Raw genomic sequence first — 21,033 nt, forward strand, 5'->3', positions numbered from 1 at the left:
CAATGTAAATTAATATACATTGGGAACAAATCAATTTGAGAAGTTACCATTTAAAAATGGTTAAATCAGAGAGTCGGCATGTCTTATTAGAGGCAGGTGGTAGGTGACTACCAGCAGCAAAGATAAAACAGTCTCCTTTAGAAGATCAGCGGAATTGGGACGTGCTCTGTTACAGGAGACAGCATTTCTGTTTTGCTCTTTAAAGGGTTATCCGATCATTCATTTTCAAATCGTATGAGGAACATTCTGAGTTCTGACCCAGAACAATTAAATCTGAAGGAAGCTGGTATCTGCATGTCCAGTGCTCAAGTTACTCGTAAGATCACCACATCCTTCGTGTGAAATCAGAATCATAGAATGTAAGAACAGGAAGGAAGTGGGGAAATAATCTATTTCAACCTCGTTTGTTGCTCAGGGCAACAAAATGGCTTGACTAGGAAGGCACATGGCAGAGAAGAGAACCAAACTCTCCCTGTAGGAGCCACTGCTTTGTACGATGCCAGGGAAAGCCATTTACACAGACCAGTGGTTTTCAACCTAGGGTCCCCTCAGGGGACACAAGGGCCATTCTGGAGGCCATTGTGGTTGTCACCACTAGGCGAGGAGGTGGTACTGCAATCTGTTGGGCAGAGGCCAGAGATGCTGCTAAACACCTTACAGGACAGTCCGCCCCACTCCCACTGCCACCTAGATCATTTCAGCTGTTCATATTCCAGCTCTTCCCTTTCCTCCGCGCCCATGCTCTGTGCTTTGTGAAACCTCTTCCACCTGCCAACCGATCACTTCCTGAAGCTTAGTAATTGCCCTCTGCTCTTGTCTTTCTTTACCGTGGTTAATTGTTGCCAGGGCTAACTTTACCACTTCTGCGCCTAATGTCCTATGCATCTGCAAAAGTGTCTCTGTTCGCTTGTTTTGTCTCTGGTCTTGCTGCTGTCCACCACAACAGACACGACAATGCTGGCTCTGACTAAATATCCGAATAACACCCAAAGGACAGATGAAAAGCAGAGCTCATGACTGCCCTCTCTTACTGCGTACCTACTAAATGCTGGATACTCAGCACTATCATTTCCTCCTCCATTTAGCAAGAGCCGCCCCTGTCTCCTGCTCCCACTCAGCCGGCTGCTCGTCCTCACCTCTGCCACCTTACAAGGAACACTCACTCCTGCTGTCCTATCAGTTCCCGGTGCTGGTTAGCACTTTGGTCTGGGGGTTAAGAACCAGTCTGTTTGCTTCTTACCAGCTGTGAGACTTCAAGCCAGTTTCTTAACTGCTGCAAGCCCTTAGTTCCTTAGAGGGAAAATGGGGCTTAAAAGGGGTATCTATGGTGTCTACCTCCAAGGGTCACCAGGAGGATGAACTTAAAGAACGTGTGTAAAATTCTTAGGGCATGCCAATACTGTAGTGGTTCAGCGTTAGCTATGTGTAAATTATGATCACAATCATTTTTATTTGGACCAGCTTCATCTTTGAGTAATCTTTTAGGCTCCGGGAGTATAGAGTTTGGGATGACGGACAGAAGCCTGGAATTTCACACCTGAATGGTGGACACCCAGGTGGCCGATGGGGGGGGGACTGTTGGGGTGACTCAGTCCAATTCCTCGTATTTTTCTGCAAGTGACAGAGGTCTGTCTGGTGGTTTCAGACCCAGAGCTTGTGTTCACACGTCTGCAGGAGAGCCCATTCAATGCCATTTCTGACCTGCCAGGAGTGTACTGCGTACCCACACCTCTGAACAGCGCGTAGGTCCCCTGGCAACGAACAAATGCTTCGAAGCGATAGGGGGAAAGGTGATTTTACATGGTTTTCCTGGTTAATCCAATCAAAGGATTTTTCAAATGCCTGAAAACTTTTTTTTAAACTATTTTTTAGGTAGATACTAGATGCTGCCCCACTCACTGCCCAAGACAGCAGAAGTTTTGCTTAGAGCAAGCCACTCGGAGACGATGTGAGCGGGGACTGCTTATTTGTCGTTTGCACACTTGAAAACAATGTTCAAATTCACTGGAATTTGGATGGAACGCTAGTCCATACAGTCCTCAGGCCGAAGAAGTATGGCAAGGCGTACATATGGCTGCTGACTTGGGTGAAGCCTATGCATATGTGCTCACCTTCTGAAAGATATCAAAAGACAAGCCTTAAGCCCAGCAAGCATTTAGTGGCATTTAGAACCAGACAGTAATTCCCTTTAAATTTTGTGAATTTTCTCATTGAGTTACATCAGATGTGAATAAAGCTTGGAAGTTAGTAGAGCAGAATATTGGCAAAAGAAAGAGTAAATACCTGAGTCCTCAGAATTCATGCAGGGAACATATTAAACTTGCTTCTTGGTATTTAAATGCAATGTTTAGCCATAGTAAATGCACATGCTTAAAACGACGTTAGTCACAAATCATAAAGTTGTGCATTCAATTCACAGCATTAATTCAAAAACAAAGACATGGTCAAGTTTTCACACTGCCTAGTAATTACAGAAAGACACTTACAGTCTTCAAGAAGTTTTGCTTTTTCCCCATCAATATCAGCAGGTGAGTGGGCAAACAGGATTAAAGAAAACCAGATGTTAGTAATAAGAACGTTAGAACCCTGGAGACCAAAGGGGTATCTCATCTATTTGGTTTGACCTAAAAAATCAGTACAGTGAAAATGGCAGTTGTGGAGTCGTAAAAGGAAGACACTCCCAATAATGGTTTTGTTTCCTCCTGTGGCAGCGATCCCGCATAAACATGTGGAAGAACAAAAGGAATGCTGTAGGCAAAAAAAAAAAAAAAAAAAAAAAAAAGGATTCTTCTAGGAATGGGGGTGGCTAATTCCATTCCATACATGTTGTGCCGGACAAGTAATTATGTTCAATTTGAAAAATAGCTGGAATCTGCAATTAATCTGAGTTGTCACATACTGCGTCGTGTCTGATCCTATTATCCCAGACACCACTATGCACGTGGTCATAATGCCTAACAATGGGACAGCACTACAGTGACAGTGCTCCATCCGTGCCAAACGCAGCACTGATTTTCAGTTGTTTCTATTTCTGTGGTTCGTCTCCAGGTCGGGAATGGAACTTTTCAGCCGGTAGCATATTTCTGCTTCAGAATCCCTCCTCACCCAAGGGCTGCTAGGACCCACATCAAGGAGCAGCTCATGCAGAAGGGGTGTAGGGGACAGGGGCAGGGAAGAAATTACATTAGCATGCAATTCAAATGATTCTGCAGTGCCGCCTGTCACTTCTACTTGTAAAGGTTAATACAGGAGCGGCATTGTCCGTGACTTTCTTTTCATCATGGTGATGCCTCTTCTCCATTAGCAGCGGTAATTGAGTTAGCCGTAGGTGACTGTTCCCCTCTGATGGTTAGATTAGGCAGTCAGATTAAGGGAGAATATATTTAACACAAGAGAGAACAAAAGCCCATTTCTCTCAAGGGCTTTTGTCTCTCTCCTGGTAGGGCAAATGCTTACTTAGGCAATCCAACTCCAATGGCCTTAGCCAATCATACGTTTTTGTTTTTGTTTTTGTTTTTAACTGAAATGAAGGGCAATGAATGAATACTTTATAATACTTTACAATACTTTAATAAATAAATAACGAGATGTTGCATTTTATCGTCCTTTAGACCATAGATGCATGGCAAAGGAGGTCTCCAGGGAGCGGGGCAGACCACATCCCTTCTTAATGTCTTCCCACTGGCACTTGCAACATTCTTTGGCAAAAAAATGAAATTCCCAACAATGGAACGGCCCCCAAGAAAGTGCTATCTTCCTTGTACCTTGGAAAGCTTGCCAAGCAGATGTCCTATTCAGGAAGCAAATGGATTTAAAGAGGTCACGGAGATCAACAGTAAAGGATGAATCTGAAGTACAGTAATTGTCCAAATTTGAAATTCTGCTTCCATTGCAAGAGAAGGGACCGGTTGGAATCCAGCATTATCTTTATTGTTCACTGCCAGGCCACCCAGAGAAGGAAGAGCTCAGCATGTACTCTACTATCAGGAAGGGGTGGGTGGGGGGTGGGGGGGCTGGAGGCTAAGACAGTAGTCCCCGCTGTCCCATTTTAAATTGTTTTTGCAGATGACTTGTTTTCTTCTCAAAATTTACCTTTTGGTCTTTGATCACATCTTTTAAGCCAAAGATCTTTCTCTAGGCTGCAGATAAGACACACGTCCTACATCCAGACTCCTACTTAAAGGGACTTTTGCCTTGTTGGAATCAAGAGAAATGAACTGGGGCACCTGGGTGGCTCAGTCGGTTGAGTGTCCGACTTCGGCTCAGGTCATGATCTCACAGTTCGAGGGTTCGAGCCCCGCATCGGGCTCTGAGCTGACAGCTCAGGGCCTGGAGCCTGCTTCGGATTCTGTGTCCCTTGCTCTCTGCCCCTCCCCCACTCATTCTCTCTCTCTCTCTCTCTCTCTCTCTCTCAAAAAAATAAAATAAAATAAACATTAAAATTTTTTTAAAAAGAGAGAAATGAATTATGGGTAGTTTGGGGATACTGAGGAGCATGGGGTTGGCTGAGAAAACATCCCCCAATCTTTCCAGAGCACCCTGAGTGCATGACGGGAGAGGGTGGAGTAGTGGGAAGGGGATAAGTGGGGACATCCCCATGGCCGTTTTAAAGTGATTGAGTTTTCTTGAAGGACTGCTTCGATCAAGAGTCGCCTGTTGGATCAGGGGAGCCCACAATTCGCTCCTTTTCCATCCCCCCCCCCCAACATGGTATACAAAAGGGACCTGAGGAGGAAGAAAGATAATGATAGGGAGGGGACAATGGTCTGACCAGTTCAATGGCCATTTCTATGGTGAGACTCTTTATAAACACCAGGTGCTTGGAGGTAAAAGCCAAATTAATTTTGATTAGCTTTTCAGTATCACACAGACACCTTCTCCATTCACACGGCTCACAGTGATGGGAAATGCTGGGGAGGCTTTAACTCCCAGGCCTAACAGCTTTGAAACGTTAATACTTACGATCAAGTGGTACTTCCAGTGCACTAATCATCTGGCACAGGAAGAGAATCAGGGCCACTCTGCCTGCAGGTAAGCGCTTCTTTTTCGGCATTCTTTTAAGCTGCATTAGCTGAACTCCTGCTGAGACCCACAGACTGTATTTCCTTTTCTTCTTTCGCAGAAGATTTGCGTGCAACGTTTAAATAATGTTCATGCAGGGAACTGAAAAAGGGTAGGATAAGAATTATGGTGTATTAAAAAAAAAAAGAAGGCAACGAGAGGAAGTGTGCAGCACAGAAAATCAGTTCTGTATTATACATGAACTCCAAAAAGGAACTAACGTTTAAATATTTAACTCTCAAGGCTGGAATAATCATTTATTCATACGTCAGCTAAAATCAGGTCAGAAGCATTTGTAGTGATGTCAAGTAAAATCTGTCTACTTGGCCATCCTTACGGTTTTCCCATTTAAAATATCTGCATTTATATTGGAGGCCTACCATGTCATTCCTAATAGGAAAAAAAGCTGGGCGTATAAATCGATTGGCAACTGAGGGAAGAGGGAAGGCCTAATGGCTTCTCCATGCTAGAGATTATCTTTGGGAAAGTCCAGGGCACTGTGGCAAATTTGCTTCAAACCCCAAACACTCATTTACCAGGTGAACAGCCAACAATCAGGGCCTTCCCCTTCCCTCACTGAGACTAAGGTGGCAGGCACACCCGAGGCTCCAAGTTCCAGGCCTTTCTCACCACAGTCACCCCCCTCAACAGTAAGATCTACCAAATAAAGTTCAATACATCCTTAAACAGAAAATAGAAAAACTTCAGCGATCTGGTCTCAATTTATCCTGCCAACCTTGTCTTGTCCTGTTGGCATAGAGCCATTTTTTTTGTTTGATAGTCGGCTTCTGCTTCCCTTTCTTGGATCCGTCCTGCAACATGCCCTGAATTTTCCCACCTTCTTGCCTTTGTTCACTCTGTTCCTTCTGCCTGGAATGCCCTCTCCACCATATTTCCCTATCAAAGTCCAAGTTATTTCTGTATAGATCACCTAATATTGAAACATTAGCTGATCAACCACACTAGAAGTCATTTCACCCCCACTAAGAATTCCTGAAATTCCTTTTTAAAAAAACTGTTTATTTATTTTTCAGAGACAGAGATTGTATGAGCGGGGGAGGGGCAGAGAGAGAGAGAGGGAGACACAGAATACAAAGCAGGCTCCAGGCTCTGAGCTGTCAGCACAGAGTCCGATGCAGGGCTCGAACCCATGAACTGTGAGATCATGACCTGAGCTGAAGTCGGACGCTTAAGTGACTGAGCCACTCAGGCACCCCTGAAACTCCTTGTTTTAATAATTTAATCGTGATGTATATTATACAGATAGATGCAAAGATAAATAGACTTTTTTGATACGCATGCTCTCTCCCCTACTCCTTCAGGCAAAGGTGGTGCCTCTCCCACTCCTGTATCCCTCTCCCATCACTCAACATAGTGTGCCTCACACATGAACGTGTTCGCCCCACACAGAAGAACATGAGCACACACACAATATAGACCTCTGTCCCACAGCCAACTCCTTCCTGGAATGACAGATTCAATTGTGACTTCTCATTAATGAAGACAGAGGGGAATGACCAATGGCTCTCTCGAGAACGTAGAGGGATGCTATTATTGCAGACGACGATAGCTCCCACAGCTTAATTACTGAATGACTTGTGCGATTTTCATTGTCTGTGTAATTGTGTCTTTTTCTAATATCCATCTTCCCTACTAAACTAAAAGTCTCCTAAAGGGAGGGAGGACTGCACCTTTACTGTTCCCTATTGTGTCCCCAGAGCCCATCACAGTGCCTGGCACATGGTACAGAGTAAATGAGTATTTGTAGGAAAAAAAAAGAAAGGTTTTGAGAAAGGGGAAAGAAATAGAGATTTCAGATCTTTGAGGATGAGGTTGTATTCAGATAGTCTGACTGCCATCTACCTAAGGCTATATTTATATTTACACTATTGGGTATGAAAACCAAACCCTTGTCTATATGGTCAACTTAGTTCTCCTATCATGCCTGTATATGGAATACAGTTTATATGTATAAAAGAAAAATGAAACAATCCGGATAATGTGTTTTACTAGCAACTGAGTTCTGATTTGAACACGATTTTGGTTCCACCTTTTGGTAACCAAATACCAAAAAAAGAACTTACTATACTACACAGAGACATTATATGTATATAAATCTGTTTCCTGAAGGAAACATCCATATTATGTGGTTTCATTTCAGAGCCAAGAAATTTGTCTTTCCATTTACAATACATGAACAATCACGCCCATTAAACATCGAGAGGCAGATTGAGAAGCTCCTCCAACTATTTCCAACCAAAATATACACCAGACAGTCTTTCTCTGTGTGCAAAGCATATCTGTATCATTTCATCAGATTTACTTAGGTCTCTCGTGATTTTTCTGTGGAACACTAACTCTGAATTTCAACATAAACTTTAGGGAAAATACAAATAAATGGTGCAAATGACTCTAAAACAAGTTGATGTTACAAACCACACAGATTGAGAGGAAACAATGACATACCTTCCTGCTTTCTATGTCAGTTTATTTCACATAAGTGCCTTACTCTCTGGAAGAGGTGCCAGGGAACGAAAACACTTTCTAAAAGATGCACTAATAAATTATAATGCTCACACGGTCTTAAGCAACCACCTACAATTTCTAAATTCTTAATTTATTATTTACTTTGCCTGCATGCCTTAACTCTTCATCCTTCAAAGAGAGGAAACCGCTAAGCAGTTTCATAGACAAGGAAGTATCTTTCGACCCACTCTACCTTTTCAGACGCTGTAGGGAATAAAATATTGCCGTAAAATCACAGTGTTGCATAAAGAAAAAAATTAAAATTGTAAGAGAAACTGAGAAAGGACTTACTTGAAGAGACATGAGTAAATCCTCACAATGAGAGGGGGCTGTAAGCTAGATGAAGTGTTTCTTCAGAAGCAGTAAGTTAACCGCAACAACTGTGTCCAGTGTAGCTTCTGTTTGGAGAGGACAAAGCCACTGCCCTCCCGATCCTCAGACTCCTGCCTATGGAAAATCACCACTCCTCCTACATATGCCATCAGAGGTGAAAGACTCCATGCCTAAGGACAGCATTAGGTTCCCAGCACTCACTCAAAGTGAGAATCAAACACAGCTACAGAAAATTGAGCTTCCTCTCCGTAGGAGTGATGTGCTCGGCATGTCTCACAAAGAAAAACCGCTGCTTCTGTGCTCTCAGTATTGATGTCAACGCCCTGCCCTGTTAGGAGCCCATCTGCCCTGTGGTCCTACCTTGCAAGGTGACGGTCATCCTCTCTTACCCGAGAACTGTGAATCAACACGACCCGGCTTATGCAATTACATTAAAACGAGTGAAACCGCACTTGGAAGTAGCAGGCATCATGTTCAGTCAAGGCTAACGAGTATGTTAGTACAACACAGCTTGAAATTTACAAAAAAAATACCTGCGCAGACATTTTAAAGCATGCTTGAATGAGACAAATGATAGGTCGGTCTTTGCAATATAATTCACCCTGATATTTAAAACCACATATACTGTTAAAATGACCCCGGAGTATTGATAAACAGAAAAGCCTTTTAATATTTCTCCTCATTTAACTCCATTCAAAGCAACTCTTTGCCTGTTGCCTACAGACGGGAAAGAAAAATCTCCCTTCTTTGGTAAACTTTACATCATTGGAAAAGAAATACAAGTCAAGGTTCCCTTATTTCTTTTTGCCTAAAATACATATTAAATCGTACAGCAAATGCTCCCCTGCATTGTTTACCATATATTTTTATTTTTTTAAACGTTTTTTTTTTTTTTTTTTTTTTTTTATTTATTTTTTTGGGACAGAGAGAGACAGAGCATGAACGGGGGAGGGGCAGAGAGAGAGGGAGACACAGAATCGGAAACAGGCTCCAGGCTCCGAGCCATCAGCCCAGAGCCTGACGCGGGGCTCGAACTCACGGACCGCGAGATCGTGACCTGGCTGAAGTCGGACGCTTAACCGACTGCGCCACCCAGGCGCCCCAACCATATATTTTTAAAGAATTCATATTAATCCCAAGAAACATAGCTCTTCTGTTACCCACTTAAGAAGTCTTGTCATTTGAAAGAAAATGAATCTTTGTTTTTCTCTCAAGTGAAAGATGAAATTATTTTCATTAAGAAAATATATCAGCTTTTAACCAGAACTGGAAGGCTATGCATTAATCACCATTTTATTCTGGTCTGTTTGTGCTTTTTTGGCATCCCAACATGGGTGGTTCAATGCTGACTGTGCAACGTAATACAATCTATTCTCTAAGCCAATAAACAAATATGCTTATGTGACTGGATGCCCTTTGGCACACTAATTGTTGCTTTGGTGACCCATCAGTGTCTGGCCTCACTAACTGGCCACACTAACTGAGTGTGACATCATCTTGACTGTGAAAGGCATTTTTCAGCAGTCAACTTAGGGATGGTTACTTTCTATATTTTGTTAAATGTTTACCATAAGAATGAGCGCATTAATGTCCATTCTAGCCCATGCTTGTGCTTTTCAATCACAGATTTTTGAGTCTGAGACTATGGAAGGAAGGTCAATGGGAAATGGACAATGACTTTGCATAATGAACACATCAACAAAGTCACACTTAAATCTACACACAACTACATTACCATGAAAACGCCTCAGAAAAAGTAGTCTGAGATTATGTGCCCACAGCAATTGTAACGGTCTCTTCAAATAACAAAGCCAACTTTGTGAAGCACCAGGAACATGTTTCTAATTTCCTCCTAGCCCAAAGGGATGTCCTATAGTAGAGTTTCAACAAGGAATCTGGTACCTAGAAGCTAGAATAGTATTCAAGGAAAGATGGACGATTAACAGGTGTTTTTACCCAAATAATAGATGATAGAACACGTCTCGATAACAGTTCAAATCTTCATTCCTCAGAGCACTATAACTGGTTCTCTTATTTGACATCCATAGAAACCCCAGAAAATAGGAAAGCAAGTATGGTGCCCACTTAATAGATGAGAAGAAAAAAAAAGCCGATCACAATGGCTGTGATTCATCGAGCACCTTCCATGTGCCAGGAATCACACGGAGTTTGCTCCACGCATTCACTTATGTCATCTTGCCAATAACCCCAAAAGGTAAACTCTATTACACCTCCCGATTTACTGATAAGGAAGCCGAGGCGCAGAATGGTAAAGTCACCTGCTTAAGGACACACACCCGGTATGTTAAGTGCCAGACCCAGAGCTCCGGTTCTGGGAAGGTCTGGAACTTCCAGCCGGCTCACATCGCCACACCCTGAGAAGCCCCTGGCATTTCCCTCCCTCTCGTAGTTTCTGATTTTGCATTTAACTAAGAAGCAAGTAGAATTACCAAGTTTAGCCACTGGTGTTAAAAGAAAAAAAAAAAAACCCTAATGGTTTCTGAATATAGATATACATATAGAGAGATCAGACAGAAGATCTTCGCGGCGCTGCCCATAGCATGACTTCGGGGGCCTCTTCGTGTGGGAATCCACATGAATAGTGTCAGCTGGAATTGTACCACATGCTGGCTGGGGCCTTTTAAAGGAGCTGCTGGTGAGGACAATGTGGAGAAGACACGCTTCACAAAGTTAATTTTAAAAGTAGGCGATATATGCACATGGTACAACATTCATAAGGTACAAAAGATCGTAAATTCAAAGTAAGCAACCTAGTTTCTCCCTGAGAGGGTTATTACTAACCAAGTTTTGCCAATCCTTCTAGAGCTATTTCATGATAAGGATAAACATACGTAAAATGAGACCTTAAGGATCTCTTGAATTTAGAAAAATTTATGCAAGCCCTTTTGTCACTGAGGTTAGAGCATCAGAAATACCAACGCCTTTTAATGAGATCTAACCTTTTGCAACCCATGAAATGATTTGGATGCTGGCTTTTTTTCCCCACACATCCTTTGTTTAGCATAGCCAATTACAAGAAAGGAAATAGTAGGCAATGATATAATCGAGAGATCTAAGACAAAGGATAAAGCATGCTTAATGAAAAGTCCACGTGGGTGAGACTAACGGTGGCCCTGACCAAGGATGGCACCTGTTCACACTTGTACAGCCAGTTATCTGTGGACAGCCGTCAGGATCAGCTGCAAGGGTGGGAGAGCTGACTGGAGAGGAAGGGTGGGTGCGGTGAGAGAGAAAGGGAACAGCGCCTCTCAAAGGAAGACCTTCTCCTCCCACCTCCAAATCCAATCACAATTAACTATGAATGAACGGGTGGCTGTAATGCTCTAAATGCTCACTACACTCCCTTTGTCCTTCTGCGTTGACCCCACCATCCTGACCAAGGCTAGAAGAATCAGGGGTGGGTGTCTGACCAAGGCAGCAGCCGTGTTGAGCGTGTGAGATGACTGGGCTGTTTTAAAGGGCTGAACAGTGACCAACAAAGTGGTAACAAATTCGTCTCTCAGGGGGAGGGTAAATACAAGGCAGAGAGGTCGAGTGAGTCAATAGTTTGGAGCGGGAACAAAGGCCAAAGATCATACAGAGGCAAGGCAGCATGAGAAGCCCTGAGTAAGCAGAGGATATGAGGTGTCCAGAGCAGAAGGAGGCCAGTGGGCAGCCACAGGATCAGTCGAAACAGGGACAGGTTGTTGCTGAGTGACTGCAGCATCACGGAACACCTGAAAGGTGGTAACAAGTGCCTACTCCTCTCGAACCATGACAACCAGGCCTCTAACACTCCTGGTACCCCAGGCAATGTCCCAATTTTCGATGAGGTTTGCCAGAATAGTGGTTCTGGTTGAAGCCTCTTCCTATCTTTCTTGCATCTTATAAACTGAATCAAGCCTTCGATCTAGCAGGACAGACAGACTGCTACATGGGTGGCCCACTCCTCACAGCATCCGTACCCATACCTCTCACAAAGATGCTGGGTTTGGTCACATGACATACTTTGGCCAATGGGATTTTAGCAAGAATTATGCAAGCAGAGGTGTGGTGAGCATTTGCACACTGGGGCTTAGGCTCTTGTAAGTTCTCTCTGGGAGGCCTGAGCCGCACTACGGAATGTTGAGAGGCCAGCGGAAAGAGACCCTGGGGGGATGAAACACCACTGTGGACTTTCTGGGCCCACCTGAATTCCTGGCTGAAAACCACCGAGCAAGTAGCTTAGTAAACCACATGCAGCAGCAGAACCATCTGAGAACAGAGAACCAGATATTAACCTTCTAAGGGTTAACAAACCCTCAGATTTATGAAAAACAACAAATTGTTGTTTCAAGCCACAAAACTTTGGGTTGTTACACAGCCACAGGTATCTGGAACAATTAACAAGATACACTGAGACAGGCTGTCTCTTGTAACCAGAAAGACTTTAATACACACATTTGAGAGTGCTGATGTGTCCAAGGCACAGATCTCCTTATGAGATTACGGCCGGAACCACAGGAATTCTAAATGAAGAGTCTGGCAATGTAGGTTTTTCCCTCTGAAATGAGCTATCCTTCTGTTTTCTCCTGGATATGCTTCCTTGTACACATATTGGTACAGCCAAGAGGCACAGACTTAAGTTACATTTCTCATGCAAAACTTAAGACGGTTACCACTGACGTCAAACAAATTTCCTTGCATGGAAACAAATGTGGTTTATGCCTAATTTAGAGTCTTAGATATTGTATCAGTTTATTTCTAAGGCAGAAAAGGCAAACACGGAGCTAGAGAACAGGGTGAGAGAGACAGCTCGGTGTTGTTAGTCTACCCCTCCCACCTTCCCATGTCCATGAAGCAGACTAGGATTCTGAGCTCGGCCCTGGCTTGTATTGGATCCATTCACTCTCCTAGCAAACAGGGAATCTGAAAAAAGTGGGGAGGAGAAACAGGGAAGCCAAGCCTCAGAGACAGGTCTACTCCTTCATCCCAAGGTCCGCTCCCCATTGGTTTCCTTCAGATTAGAAAACAGAAACAATTTTAAACATTGAAAGTAGGGAACTGCTTGCTCTAAAGGCGAGGTCTGAGAAATGGAAATTTAATTCTGAATACGGGTCTTGATAGTCATATATCTGGAAACTCTGTCGGGCCACGGAAACAAGCCAGGGCTCTATTTATCTTCTTGTAAAGTGAGATTTCCACAACTATCACTGAAAAGATGTAAGGATCAGAAACAGTTTATTAAAACCTCCAGCATAAAAGGCCTTACGGGATATTAGTATTCTAAATGGGCAATGCTTTGTCCATTTGTCAAGTAGACAACCCATGGCAAAATGGCGGCCATTTAATAGTAATAATAGTATTTGAGATGCCTGGCAGACTGGCCACTTAACAAAAAAGTCACATTTCAAAGATAAGAACCCAGGATTTATAAACTGATATTCCTGCTAAATGGCATGAACCATTCGGAGTGGAGATGCAAGGCATGGTTCAAAATCTCATTGTGTGCTCCTCTCCTGCTGGGCCTGCAGGCAGGTTTGGGGAGAAGAGTGGGAGAGAGAACTAGCCAATCCTGCAGGGAGCAATCAACCCAGTGGTTGCAATGCTTCAGCACAATACAGTTTAAATCTCACTCATGCTAATGTCCAGTGTGGGCAGACTGGGGGCTCTGCTCCAGGCTGATGGCAGCACCGCCATTTTGTAATGTTGCCATCTCAACATGTGACTTCCAGAGTGCCCGTATTCTCCCGCTCTCGATGGCCTCCACCCAGAGGTGACACACACGTCTTCTGCTCACAGCCAGCTGGCCAGAAGTAGTCAATGATTCCTGAGATATCTTAGTGAGGGCCACTAGTTCTGCCACACAGAGCATGCTCGAGTCACCGCAGATCTGAAAGGTGCTTTTTCTGGGAAGGGTTTCCAAAGTGACATCGTATGGGAGGGTCGTCTTAACGTTTCGTCTCCGTGATCAGAGTCCAGGAGGACGGTGAGCCAGGGCTGTGGGGGCCCTGGCTGCCCGCGGCCACCTCGTCTGCCTTTCTCCTCGCTGCATTTCTGAATCACTCTCTTCTATAACTTGGGCTTTCCCCAAACATGAGCCTGGGTGCGGAGGTGAGGAGACAGAAGGCCCAGATTTCTCACATCCAAGGGATGTCACTCCTGCCACGTCACAGATGACTATAATCTTCACAGTAATGTTTCAAAATATATTTCGTTAAGGTATCCAGGCTCCGTAGAATCACAACAATACCATGGAAATGAGAAATGGAGACTGACATGACATGAAGAATTGTGTTCTCCACTTGTTATCAGTGCTAGGAAAGGTATATTATCATAAACGAACTAGCTGGAAATCCTTCATTCCAGCCGGAGGTGATTTCACATAAAGAACAGATCTCCGTTACTTGCCGATATGCATTTTGCACTACAAAGGATTTATCAGCAAAACAGGGGAGTAATTCATGAAATATTTAACTCCTACTGCACTTCGTTTTCTTTAAACAGGCCATGTGGAAATCTGCATTTATAAAAAAAATAAATCAATAAGTGATCCTTTGCTTCCAAAAGAATTTGTCAGATTTACTCCAGACAGCATCTTGCTCCTTAGCATTGAAAATACAATTCAGTTTCCAGGAAGTGAAATATTAGCTCCTCAGGAGTCCATATTCTCTATGAAAGCTAAGCACACAAACGCATGGATGTTAGAAACAATTTTCTCCACGATGTGGAAATTTAATCAACCCATCGATCAAAGCTTTAGAATACTCTGCTGAGTGTTGTGTGTGCTAAAAGACACTGACTTCTCAGGAACCTCTTTTTCTATGAGAAGATCACATTCTATTTCTCCTACTACCGAAAAGGGCTCCGTAGAAAGGATTTATTCCACTATGCAGTGAAAGAAATGGCATTTCCAAGAGCCGATTTAGGAACGCCAGCAAGAACAAAGTATTTTGGGTCCAAGTGTCCTGCTTCCCGGAATAATTGGGACAGAAAAGCCTCTGGTTTCTATCAAAGTTGGTTGATAAGAACCTTACACTTAGAATTACTGCCTTTTTGTGTCTCTTCAGTTCCATTTTCATGGAACCATTTTTGTGGGTAAGCTGAGCATTTATTTCCTAAAGACAAACATTTGTGCCTTTCTGGAAAGAGAGCCGGGAAGTAAGAAGGGAACGTGACATAGGAGGACAAAGACAAAGCAATAAAAGATACACCGTAGGTGTAAGATATTTCCAAGTTACATTATGAGTATCTTTTTTTTTTTTTTTTTTGGTTTTGAAATTATGGCTATTCACCAAGAAACTAGGCAGAAAAATACCCGCAAAAAATAATTCTCTTAAGCACATGAAAGGAATCTCAAAGATTTCCAGGGCAACTTCTGTAAGGGCTCACGCTTTGAACATCTCTAAGGTCTCCTCCAGCCCTGGGCTTTGGAGTGTGAGCTCTGCACCTGTGTTAATGAAGCAGAGCCAAATAAAGCAGCCACCCAGAGTATAGCCATTGACATGCCCCCACAGGAAAATAAAACCAAGACCAGAACTTGGAAAAAAAAGAGACCCAAGCATCAGATTCTGCGAGGCCCCTGGTTATTAAATCTGATGAAGCCTGGCAAGGCAGAGATGGACACATGAGTATCAGGTGCACGTGACCATCTCAACAAAGGGCAGAATGACGTGGGCGGGGAGTCAAGTCTGTGTCCAGTCTCTTCTCAGAGAGGAGGAGGCGTGGGGCTCCCGCAGAGGCTGAGCAGTGGTTTCTGAGTCCGGCTACCACTTGCTGAACCTCCTGTGGCCAGTGGACATCACTTGGGCAATAGGAGAGGCAATATTTTGTGGAGAAGGGATTCAAAGCCTGGAAGAGCAGCCAGCAGAATCTAGAAATGCAAGGGGCGGGGGAAGAACAAAACCAGCAGAAAGGTGAGAGGCGGCGGGAAGGACACCCAGGGATACCACTAAGAATAATGTTGGAGACAGAACCCAAAGACATTCCTAGAGCTAAAAAGAGTATTAGGTGTGAGTGCAGAGAATGCTCACGTACAGGAGGCAATGAATAGTTGAAGGCTCTCTTTCTCCTGCCTGGTCAGGTGGCTCAGGATTAAGCCAGTAAACACTGGGGATCTGACACCAAAAGCAAAGGCGACAAAAGCCAGAATAAACAAGTGCGACTATGTCAAAAGAAGACACACAGATGGCCAACAAATACATGATGAGCTTCTCACTATCACTAATCATCAGGGAAATGTAAAATAAAACCACAGTAAGACATCACCTTACACTTGGTAGAATGGGTATTATCTAAAAGACAAGAAATAAGTGTTGGTGAGGATGTGGAGAAAAGGGAATCCTTGTACACTGTTGGTGGGAATGTAAATTGGTACAGCCATTCACTTAAAAAAAGGTTGGATAGTCAGGAGAGCTTGCGACTCTTGATCTCAGGGTTGTGAGAGCAAGCCCCACATTGGGAGTAGAGATTACTTAAAAATAAATAGAAATAAATAAATGTGATGTGATTTTATATAAATATACATATACGTACATACACACAAACAAGGGAATGCTATTTAGTCATTAAAAAATGAAATCCTGCCATTTGTGACAACATGGATGGACCTTGAGAGCATTATGCTAAGTGAACTGAGACAGAGAAAGACAAATACCACATGATCTCATTCCGTGTGGAATCTGAACAAAGCAAAGCAAAACAAAACAAAATAAAACAAAACAAAAAACCAAGCTCCGAAGTACAGCGAACAGACTGGTGGTTGTCAGAGGCAGGGGGTGGTTGGGGTGAAATGGGTGAAAGGAGTGAAAAGGTACACATTTCCAGTTATAAAGAAATAAGTCAAGGGGATATACACATGGACAGCATGATGACTGTAGTTAATAACACGGCATTGCCCATTTGAAAGTTGCTAAGAGAGTAAATTGTAAAAGTTCTTAGCACAAGGAACATATCTTGTAACTATGTGTGGTGACGAATGTTGGCTAGACGTTATTGGGGTGATCATTTCACAACATACACAAATGTCAGATCATTATGGCATACACCTGAAACTCATAGAATGTTGTGTGTAAATTACACCTCAATTAAACGAACTGCCATCTTCTCATGCAAACAGCAAAATGTGCAGGGAATTTTAGAGGATTTAATTAAATTTAACTCAATCTGAGAATCAGTTATGTACAGATCAATGGCTGCTTGGGGGTGGTCAGAGAGGACAGGTAGCAAACAGGCAAGGGGAAGCTGCGGTTTTGGGGTTTTTTGTTTTTTGTTTTTAGGAGGGAGCTGTTTTGAGCAGTGCTCAGCAGAATGGATGCTATAAGGCTTCCGAAGCCAAGTTATAATTGTGTAAAATGACAATAATATACCTGCCCTCCTAACCGCGATCATCACCACAACCACTAAACCATAAAACAGGCTGCCAAGCCCCAGTTGCAGCATCCAGATGATTCTTGGTCATTTTAAAGAAATAAAAGTCAATAGTTTTCCATCCTTGTGTCAAAGGATGGAAAAGAAGAGCTCTTTGACCTTCGTTAGGGAGCTTCTTAAAATATAATACTAAAAGTATAATCCAGAAAAGAAAAAATAATAAATTAAACATCATCAAAATTAAAAACATTTGTTCTTCAAAAGACGGCAATAAGAAAATGCCAAGCCAAGCCACGGACTAGGAGACCAGTATTTATAATCACAAATCTAATAAGGGACTTGTAGCCACAAAATATAGAAAACTCTTACAACTCAAAAATAAGAAGACAATTCGATTTTTAAAAATGGGCAAAAGATATAGGTAGGCACTTCCCCAAGGATATACACATGGCTAATAAACCCATGAAAAGATGTTTGATGTAATTTGTCATTACGGAAATGCAAATTACAACCAGATGAGATACCACGATGCACCCACCTGAAAAGTTGTATTCAGAAAGACTGATTATATCAAGTACCAGTCAAGATGGGGAGTAACTAGAATTTCGGGACATCGCTATGGGAATGTAAAAAGGTATCGCCACTTTGGAAAAAGTTTGGCAATTCTTAAAAGTTAAACATACACTTACCATACAACCCAGCAATTCCACTCCAAGGTATTTAAGACTGATGAATCAGAAGTCCGCATAAAGACTTGTATGCACACGGACACAGCAGCATTTCCTATAATAACCAGCAACTGGAAACAATCCGAATGTCCACCAACGGGTGAAAAGATAAACACGACAAGGTATATTTATGTAACGGAAAACTCAACAGTAACAAAGAATGAATGGCGGATATATGTGTCAACACGGGTACAACATGAAAATTATGCAAAGTGAAAGAAGCCTGACACAAAAATGTGTATGATTCCATGTCTATGAAGTTTCTAGAAAGGTAAAACCATAGAATCAGAAAACAGATTAGCGGCTGCCCGGGTCTGTGGGGTGGGAGGTAAGAATGGGTAGGAAGAAATTCTTTGGAAGGTGACGGTAATATTCTAAACTAGACTGGAGTGAAGTCTGCACAACGGTATTGATTTACTAAAATTCAGCGAACTACACTTAAAAGGAGTAAATTTTACGGTATGTAAACTATATCTCAATAAAACTATAAAAAAGAAAAATAACTTCAGACACCTTGTGTTTTCCAAATAAAGACACACTCCAGAGGTCTTCCCCGCCCTGACATGTGCTCTCACATAGTACACTACTTCTAGTCCCAGTATGAGTTAAATACATCTATTTCCAAACAAAGTTAAGCATTACTAAGAGAAATGGTAACCAATATATTAGTTTTTGAGGCTAGCTGAATTATTGAAGAGGTGATTTCAAGAGGACAAACGTAGAGAGAGAAATTTAGAGGGGACTATTCTAACTAAACTACAGAAGGCTAGAGAAAATAGGCTACCTTTGTGATTTTCATGAAAACGGTATTTCTATCACCATCTGCAAGTTAGTTGCCTTAACAAGGGCTCAGGACAGCTTTCAGAATTTCTCAAGATGGTTTTTATGATAAAGACCCACTTTTACATAACTCTGATTTCAAATCAGAATTACTTCAGCCTCGCCCACACTTCCATCTCATGGGAAGCAGAGAGATGATTCATCAGGGAGTCTCAGAGTGAGGACACATGCCTCCTTCACAAGCCACCACGCCTCCCCCTTGTCCCCAGGTGGCTTAGCGTGCTGACGATTACGAACACTTTTAAATATCAATGGCATTTATTTCTATCTCGCTAAGCAAAAAATGAGGCGCCAAAAGCAGAGATTTAAAAAATTAAACTTCTTGGGGCTCCTGGGTGGCTCATTTGGTTAAGCATCTGACTCTTGATTTTGGCTCGGGTCATCAGGTCATGATCTCACAGTTCACCACATTGGGCCCTGGGCTGACAGCGTGGAGCCTACTTGGGATTCTCGTTCCCCCCTCTCTCTGTTTCTGTCTTCCTGGCAAAATAAATAAATAAACTTCAAAAAATGAAGTAAAACTTCTCAAATGCAGACTCAGTCTCTGAGAAATCCATTTCCTTGCCCAGAGGAAGATTCTGGCCTCCGGCTGCTGGAGAAGGAGGAGGCTGTCTGTGTGCTGTGTAGGATGGGAACCCTTCCAAGAGGTTCTCTCCACCAATTAACACCCTCCACTCCAGGGCTGAAAAAGCTCATGTAGTCCTCTGGCTGAGAGCCCGCTAAAATAGCATTAATCCCCTCTGACTACCACATCCTCTATGCCTGAAGCTCTTTGTCTTAATTAGTCCTACTCTCTCTACTTCTCCCATTCTCCAAGAATTCTCTTTCCTTCCCACTCTTTCTAGCCTAGGTCCCATGGGACACCCTTCATGTTTTTTTTTTTTTCTTCTTTTTCAGGTCTGTCCTCTCAACTCCTTTAGCCCAGGAACAACCTGGATTCAGCACAGTCTTGCCTGCCATGACGTAAAGCCCAGATTCCCCACGTTGCATATACGGGTGGGGTAAAGTGATAAAGTGGAAAGATGGGCAGTGGAGTCAGCCCCTAGTTCAAATCCTGGCTTTGCCGCTTAGAAGCTGTGTTGCGTTGGTTATGCTAAATGAGCTCTCTGTGCCTTAGTCCTCTCATCTGTAAAGCGGGGCTAACTACCCAGCTCCAGGGCTGTAGAGACGATCAGTGAGATAAATGTGTCATGTGCACAAGCAACATGCTAGGTGCCCCCTTAGTAGATGGTGACAAGTCCATGTGACAAGGCCTGTCATACACAGCCTCTGCACACCTTCCCAGCCTCCTGTTGTGTCCCATGCTCTACTACAAGCCTAATGAACGACGCGTTGATCTCCATGTCTTCCGGACTCTTTCCCCACTGTCCTCAGGGCCTGGATAAGGCTGCCTCCTTCCCGGAGACTCGGCTCACATGTGGTCCTCTTGGACTGTCTGATGAAACAGTAGCCACTCACCACATGTGGCTCTCCGGCTCGAAATTAGCACTATCTACAGTGAAAACTCCAGTTCCTCCGCCACACTGACCACGTCACAAGTAGTGGCTCCTGTGTTGGACAGCGCAGAACAGACCGTTTCCATCCTACCAGGAAGTTCTGCCGGACAGAACAGCTCCAGGGGAAAACATGTTCGCTACCCCACACGTTCTTTTATAAAAGCACTCATCGTTTCATGCTTTGGTTGTTGAGTCTTTGTCCGTACGAACTGTGAGTTTTCTAGAGTGCCACCCCAGTCAGTGACAGTATGCTAAATGGTTTACTGAATGATTAAAAAACTTAAAAAAAAAAAAATCTTTTCGTTTTCTGGAGGCCCTGACCCATGAGGAAGGAGCTCCCAATATCTTTGCCTTCGGGAGCTGGGCCTGACTGGGTTTGCCTTGTTTTGCCTCCTTGTTTGGACTGGTTTCGCCTCCTATTCCATTTCTCAATTCGCTCTAATCCTTCTTAATTCAGTTCCTGGCCTTCTTGACTCCCTGACCTCTTTCCTCTTCTCAGATGTGAGTCTTCCCAGATTGGCTGCTGTCTCTTGCTCTTGGGGCTCTGTCCCTGGCTTCCCTCCCCTGTCTCTCATTGTGCTCTTTTGTGGGATTACATTTGTTTCCAGCCCCTCTGGGTCCCTAACCTGTTCAGGCGAGCCCTGCTCTAGACTGTGTGGCCAGGATTTCCTGGCCTCCCAGAACGGGTGTCAAACAATATG

The 21,033-nt window shown here is 43.3% G+C and overlaps 1 protein-coding gene across 22 annotated transcripts in view; it reads right to left on the reverse strand.

Annotated features, from left to right (window-relative positions):
- Window positions 1-21,033, reverse strand: part of NRCAM (neuronal cell adhesion molecule) — a 286,918-nt gene that overhangs the window by 73,855 nt on the left and 192,030 nt on the right. For 15 of the 22 annotated variants that reach the window (XR_009260570.1, XM_058725394.1, XM_058725412.1 and 12 more), the window contains 2 exons: window positions 4,963-5,163; window positions 2,487-2,504 (listed from right to left, as the gene is read on the reverse strand). Coding sequence is in view for 21 of the 22 variants with exons in the window: in XM_058725394.1 (XP_058581377.1) it covers window positions 2,487-2,504; window positions 4,963-5,068 (124 nt within the window). In the remaining variant the exon portion in view is untranslated. The remainder of the gene's footprint in view (window positions 1-2,486; window positions 2,505-4,962; window positions 5,164-21,033) is intronic. The other 7 variants (XM_058725414.1, XM_058725411.1, XM_058725409.1 and 4 more) reach the window with 1 other exon arrangement.

The sequence above is a fragment of the Neofelis nebulosa genome, chromosome 4 (genome assembly GCF_028018385.1).
Source record: "Neofelis nebulosa isolate mNeoNeb1 chromosome 4, mNeoNeb1.pri, whole genome shotgun sequence".
NCBI lineage: Eukaryota > Metazoa > Chordata > Mammalia > Carnivora > Felidae > Neofelis > Neofelis nebulosa.